The 7,654-nt window shown below is 33.4% G+C and overlaps 1 protein-coding gene across 1 annotated transcript; it reads right to left on the bottom strand.

Moving 5' to 3' along the window:
• Positions 1-248: 248 nt before the first annotated feature.
• Positions 249-3,876, bottom strand: LOC133670492 (beta-1,2-xylosyltransferase). Its single transcript, XM_062090997.1, has 3 exons — positions 3,052-3,876; positions 2,637-2,786; positions 249-1,569 (listed from the first exon to the last, which is right to left on the bottom strand). The coding sequence occupies exons 1-3, from the start codon at positions 3,703-3,705 to the stop codon at positions 847-849; spliced, it is 1,527 nt and encodes a 508-aa protein (XP_061946981.1). The 5' UTR covers positions 3,706-3,876; the 3' UTR covers positions 249-846.
• Between the last annotated feature and the right edge of the window lie 3,778 nt (positions 3,877-7,654).

Genomic DNA, 7,654 nt, shown 5'->3' with positions numbered 1-7,654 from the left:
TCTGAAATTCACTTTCCTTCTATACTTTTATAAATTACACTTTCTATCGAGTCAAACAAAATTTTTAAAAATGATTAAAGGTTAAATAAGTAAATTATTATTGAATACAAAGTAATTTATGAAAGTATAGAAAGAAAAATAAAATTCATAGCAAACTACATGGGGTTTTTTTTATAATTATTCCATTTAACAAAAACATACATGTTCGTGCACTTAATTGACAAGTTAAAGGAGTGGACAGAGCAAAATACGAAAAAAATACACAAATTAATTATGTGGTTATCCTTAAATAGGAGGAGAGAGGGAACAGAAACTGGTGGTATCATACACTAGTAGTTCATTTATAAAGACCAACATGTAGTGGTGTCGTACGTGTGAGCAATCATGAGCTAATCTCCTAAAATAAACGAGGCCTGGGTTGCAAGTCCATTTCCTCATACAAAATATCATTAACAAGAATAATTATCACCAGTGTCAGGATGACGTACCATATCCAAAGAACATAAGACATCCACCTCGTACGGACTAAAAAGTTGAACAATGGCCATCCATCAAACTTTGGGGGCTGGAAATAGACTAGCATCTACGTTGTCTGTCCCGTACAAGGTGCTCCTGAGATGACTGCAGACCGCAAGAAACTCATACAGTACAATCTTGGCATGGTATCTTCAATCAGCCACAAATTACAATGTTGTGGAGAAAGAGATGAAAGCAAAAATTAATATCAGCAAGAGAGGATGTGGCATTAAAAAGCAGGCTCCTGAAGATCAATAAGTTTCGCATCACTTCTTTCCCATTCCCTGCTGCCATGAGTATCGATCAATTTCACACGTATCCAAAAGAATTTCAACATCCAAGACTTTTCATTATCCTGCTAAACCTGTCTATGACAACTGATGGATGCGCATATGATCCATCAAGATTGATGGCATGATACTCTAACCCTTTCCACTCAGCAATCAATTGAAAATGTGGGCGTCTAAAGTAGCTACTAATAATCTCCAGAATTATTGTTTTTGGTGTTGCAGATACTATGTGAGTGAGACCTGCGCCATGAGCACCAATGATAACAGAAGCGTCTTGAACGGCTCGGACTTGCTCCTTCATAGACATATGTGCAAACAATCCATTGATAAGATTCACTTTGCACTCCAAATGATTAGATACCCAGGTCTGCAATGAATCAAAAACTTCTTGTTCATTGCTAAGCCTTGATTCAACTTTACCAACATGGCGTGGATGGGCTAAATAATCTTCGCGTCTGACAAAGAGGACATTATGCCCAGAAAATGGCTTTTCAGCTCTGTGTCTACTGACAGGGAAGTCAAAAGCTGCCCTGATCATTTCTCCAAACTCGGACAATCGAGCAGTTTTTTGGTCATCAGGGTTTTGCCAAAGATCATGCGCTGATGCTCCCTGACAATTTATTTTTTCAGTCAGTCCCTTGAAGAGTGCAGTCTCATATCCCAAAGGGACAAGAACAGCATGCCGAAGACAAACTGAGCCACTAAAGTCCTTAGCATATCTAACGCTTGAAAACAACGCTTTCCAAGTTCCTTCCAAGGGTGTCTGAAATTTGTCATCATCAGCAGGTCAGGTAACATAAGCATGTATCAGTATTCTATGCAAATTAGATCAAGAACAGCAGAACAAATTTGTAAGGGTGGTGAGCTCATAAAAGTAAATTAAACATGACCTTCATTGGGTCAGTTAGGTGAAACTTTTCCACCATCCAGCCCTGTCATGTTTCCCAACTACACAGGACAGTAGCAGAGCAAAAACAATGTCCAAAGTGACTGCACATTACAATTTTTGTTCAATTAAGGAGAAATTGTTGCTTGTAGTTGATTATTTTTCACTAGCAAGAAAGACAACATGATGACCAGCTCATCAAGAAGATTGAAAAGACTGGCCATGGGGCACTTGAAAATTTTCAGACGGAGAAACACGAAGCAGAGGATGACTAGTGCAAGGGATAAAAAAACTCTTGGCAGCTTGAGTATCCCCTGCTGAAATCATGATTATTGATCACTCATTCAAAAGAATTGGATCCACTAATTGCATGTTTGGAATGGAATAATGAACTTATTTTTAGAATGAAATAGCAAAACCACAGGGTTTGTTTGGGAAGGGGGGTGTTGAGGCAATCTGGATATTGGGGTGAGTGGGCAGCTTGTGATATAAATGGTGGTGTAAATTCAAATAATGGCTAGGGTTGTTCAAGCATGCTTTGAAAATCAACCTTCTCATGCTGAATTCAATCTTTCCAAGAACAAAAGTAATTGCATACTGACTTCTCAGAGTTCTACTAACTAAGCATTTCATAAATTTATGAAAGATGATTAAACGCTTCCACACCATCAAAGACATGCCATGTAAGCCTGAGGAAGAAGAGTTGATATTATTTGATTACTGATTAGAACATTTCAAGTTAATAGAGAAGTACTCCACTGTAATTCATCTCTAAACCTAGAACTCTCTCTCTCTTCCAGTCCTCCCTTCCACTGATCTATAAAATTCAATACCAAACAATCCAAACAAACCAATTTAAGCATAAAATTAATTAGAGTCTCTCATATGCAATAATCTTAAAAGAGCCAAGAAATCATGAAAGTAAAACAGAGAGCATAACATACTCTAGAGTGACCATCCACAAAAATCAAGTGAGGTCGATAAGGCAAGTCGGTGACTCTCGAAGCAACATATGCACTGTACCAATCTGTGATAGTATGAAAAAGATTTGCATACTCAAATCTGGTGACCAAAAGGGTTGGCTCCTCAATCCACTGCAAGCAGATAGACCCATTACCATCAATAAGAGACAAGCATACCGCATAATTTAATCTACATAAACTTATTATCACCTCTATTTAGTAACAATTTGTCTTCCTCTTATGAAATATTTCATTAAATTCCCTTCCACTCCTGTCAGTCTATAAGCGAAATTAATGATCAAAATAGATCATTTAGTACTTAATCAATTAACATTCCAATCCGCTTCCACCACATCTCGTGCCCTAAATAAAGAAGAAGAAGAAGAAGATTATTTACCAGATCGCAATGAAACTCCTTGCTGTTATTATCCACAGCCCGAATCGATCGGATCAACCCACGCATGGTGTGTCGCATTACATTCCCATCAGGAACAAACGCATCTAAGAAACCTTCATCAACAAGCCATTTAGATCTCGCAGTCGATCCAAGAATCTCAAACGCACCGTTTTCGAAATCCGGCAACTCCTCCTCCTCACTTCTACCAATTACCTCCTCGATCCTCTCACCTCCTCTCGACATTTTAATCCTCTCCGGAACCATCCGTACACTCCCTCCCTCGCATATCGAGCTCCTTAATGTCTCGCTGTACAAGCATCTGAACCATCCGCCGCTCGAAAGCACGTCGATGCGGCGGCTAAAGCCGTTTCCGAAGTAAGCTTCGCATGAACGGACGGTGACTTTGTTAGGGTTTTGAGTCCATGGAAGGTAAGAAGGAAGTATTGGCCAAGCTTTTAGATTGACATTATTACTGTTACTGTTACTGTTGTTTTCCGTATGGGAACGGTCGTTTGACGTTAAAGTAGAGTGGTATTCCTCTTGTTTGTTGTTAGAATTGTGGTGGTGAGAGGAGAAGTAGAGGCAAAGAGAGAGGGAGTTGAGGGCGAAGAGAAAGATAACGATCTTCAACAGCTTTGAATGCGTTTTGTTCATCTCTCTCCCTCTGCCTGGTCTCTGGAGGAGTGTTAGATTTTATGTTGAATTTTCTCTGTTCCACCAAAATGGAAGTGCAGTTGACGTAACGCACCGTGCACTCCGCCTGAGCTACGAGGAGGCTTTGGAGGAGCCCACGAAGGTTGATTTATTAAATATTAATTAGCATGACTTCAGCTTGACTTGAGTTTTAAAGCTGGCTGAGCCAATGAAGAGATGACATGTGATGCGCTTGGCAAAATGTAGGAGTGTTTTTTAAGTAACAAATGTTTTTTTGAAAAAGTAGAACAGTTACAAGAATAACTAGAAAAATAATACATTTATTTAAGTCATTTTATTTCCAAAATTAAATTCGTAACTATTAAGTTGAGATATCATATTAAAACTTAAATTGTATACAACTAATCTTCTAGTTAAGCCTACTAAAATTTAAATTCACTTCAACTAACTAACTATTTTTATTGATAATTATTATAATTAATAATTAATAACTTAATTATAAATAATTTTCTTATTTATAATTATCATAATTGTTAATATTAAGTTACATAATAAATTAAATATTGAAACTTAAATGAACTAGAATCCAAACTAATATATAATAATTCCCTGCTGCATACCACCGTTTGGAAGCTTTTCATGAATGTTGTTTTTTTAAAATTCAGTTTAATTATTTTTTAATAATTTTATATTGTTTTGATATGTGAATGTTAAAAATAATTTATAAAAAATAATAATAAAATATTATTTTAATATATTTTTTAAAAATAAATATTTTAAAAAATAATTGCTACTATATTTTCAAGTACCAATAAAGTTGAATAATGTATGTTGTTCTTTTTTGTTGAATTTTTTTATTAACTGAAACTTTCTATAATTCTATGTGTACTATCAGTTCTATATCTATAAATATACTTTTATGTAGATTTAAAAGTGATTTTTTAATTTATTTTAAATTTTTATTTCTCAGTTAGGTCTATTTAATCTTATGCTTCATCTTTGTAATAATCCAATTTTCAACCTTTTTTTTTAAAAAAATTCATGTCCATAAAAACTGCAAAAGAAAAATATATCTAACAAAAATCACACTTTTACTCTAATCTCAGTAAAAACAGCAAAAGAAAAATATATTTCAAGGGTTTTTATTGTTGCCTTTTTCTTTTTTCTTTTTTGGAAAGCAAGGGAAAAAAAGTAACAATCAATCAAATAATAAAGAAAAAAAAATATTCAATTAGGGGTAAAATTGAAAGCAATTATGAGAAAAATAGTTACAATTGGAAAAAACAAATTACAAATCCAAGGACTAAATTAGAGAAAGCGAAGAAATGAGAGGACTGTGAAAATATGCAAATAAGGACTGAATTGAAAGAAATTATGAGAAAATGTCCAATTGGCCAAGAAAATAAAAAATAAAAATGCAAGGACTAAACTGAAAAAAACAGCAAACTTTGAGGACCTGCTTTAAAAAATTCCTCTAAAAAAAAACAACGACGTTTCATGTGAAAAAAAAAAAACATTAGCAAAACGACATTGTTTTACATGAAAAAAAGGCATACATCAAAAAAGTGTTGTTTTGGTGCATGCCCAACTTATCTTCTTCTTTTTTCTATGCTGCACCACCCCTCTTGATTAGTATTTAAAAATGCATTCTCATTAAGACTTTATGTTATCATATTGCACTTAAAGTATCATTAAATTCCCTAACTTAAACATGTTTTATAATAACAAATCTGATAATATAAAATAGCTTTAATTTATGGTAAATACTCATTTTAAATGCAGGCCTATCACATAAATCAAAGGATTGATTGATGAGTTCAATTACTGAAACTGAGAAGACAAAAAGAGGGCTAAGCTTAGAAAAGAGATGCTGGTTCAGTCCAAATTAGAACACTATTCAGTCATTGGGTCATATCTAGAGCTGTAGATCTTGGATTTCAGTTTGGTTTATATGGCTAGAAAGCTAAGACATAGGCTTAAAACATTCATGAGGAGTCCAAGACTCAATTCTGCCTTTTGGAATCCAAATCTTAGCATCAAAAGAGAAGTTTGAATCTGTTCTGCAGCCCAGACACTGTTTAGTGTTCAGCCTATATCTCGAGTTCTAGAAGTCTAAATGCAACAATTCTTTTTTTTTTTTTGAAAGCTGAGACAATTTCCTAAAACTTTCATGAAGACAATTTGTTCAAATTCTGACGTTAGCAATGATGTTTTGTTCAGACAAGAAGATAAGGATTGTCACCAAATGAAGATGTGGTCACCCACTCAACAATTAGTCATCAAATCAATTGTTCCAAATTTTGGCCTATAAAAGGAGGCATTTGCCATGCATTGAGACATCTTGATTTTCAGATCAAGATCATGTTCTTACTCTCTCTCTTTATATTTTTGCAATGCTTAAGTTTTGCTTTCATTAATCTCTTGTTTATACTTTTCATTTCATTTCCTTTACTTAGTTAACTTATATCTTATTTATGTTCTTATTTTGTTTATTTATGTTTCTCTCTTTCATTATGTTTAGTTAAGTTTATTATGTCAAGGTGAAAAGGTTACACTAATGGTGTAAGAATAAGTATAGTATAAACTCAACATGGACTTTAATGTTTGATACTAACATGTTTTGTATTTGTTATGTTGTTCACTTTTAATACTTTGCTTGTTAAATGATTAATCTAGATTTATGTTGTATATTCCTTGGTACAAGAAATATTTGTCACTTTCATAGCCCAACCGTATGGTATAAGTGACACCTCTGCTATGAAATGAACTTGATTTGTTGTTAACATAAGTTATAATCATGAATACCTGACAACATTTACAAGTACTAGCATTATTCGAATAAGATAACTAATGTAATCATGTTAACAATTTATAATTCGATTGGAACCTCCTTTGTGTGTGGTTTCCAGTTGAGTAATAAAAATAATTTATACTATACTTGTTTGAAATACCATTAGTGGATCCTCTCACCTTGACAATTATTTTATCCTTGTTTAATCCTTACATCAATATCACATCTCAAAGCTCTCTTCAACTCTTTTTCTGTTATTATCTTTTTTTGACACGACCAAAAGATTGATGTCTTCTCCCAAGTACAGGAGTGTTGAAGTAATAAATAACCCGGCAAGACCAGGGTCGAACCACAGGGAGGTTAATTGTATAAATTATAAACAACAATAATACAACAACAATAGTAACAATAATAACAACAATAATAATAATAATAATAACAATACTAGTAGTAGTAGTAGTAGTAGTAGTAGTAGTAATAATAGTAATAGTAATAGTAATAGTAATAGTAATAGTAATAGTAATAGAAGTAATAATAATAATAATAATACCAATAATACTATTAATAATGATAATATTATATATACCATTACCAGTTTAGGCATGACATTGACTTATGTGAGGAGTTGCATTGGGAGATGAAAATGATGATGACTTTAGGAATGTTAAGAATAAGGAACAACAATGCTAATCTTGAAATAGGCATAGTGGCATCTTAAAAGGGGAATGATATACTGGTTAAGGTTAAAAATGAAGTGCAAAAACAATAGGATGCTAGGTTTTGTTTTTTATTAAAAAAAGTGGTCAAATACCTCCAATAGGTATCTAACATCATAGAGGTCCTTAAAAAAGATAACAATATTATGGTATGTGTGGACTTTAGAGGTATGAATAAACCTAGCTTAACAGATGATTTCCATTAGCTCTATATAAATGTCTTTGTGGATAATGTTGCAAAGGCTCCACTCATTCCATTATAAATGAATTTAGATACAATCAAATTAAGATGGATGAAGAGGACAAATACTACATTTGTTACCTATTGGAGAACTTTCTGTTACAAAGTCATGCCATTTGGGTTGATGAACACTGAAGTGACCTCCAACGAGCAATGATGATTTTTTTTATGATATGATGCATAAAGAGATCAAAATTTCCA

Source organism: Populus nigra, chromosome 1 (assembly GCF_951802175.1).
Source record: "Populus nigra chromosome 1, ddPopNigr1.1, whole genome shotgun sequence".
NCBI lineage: Eukaryota > Viridiplantae > Streptophyta > Magnoliopsida > Malpighiales > Salicaceae > Populus > Populus nigra.
This window is presented reverse-complemented; position numbering and strand designations above follow the sequence as displayed.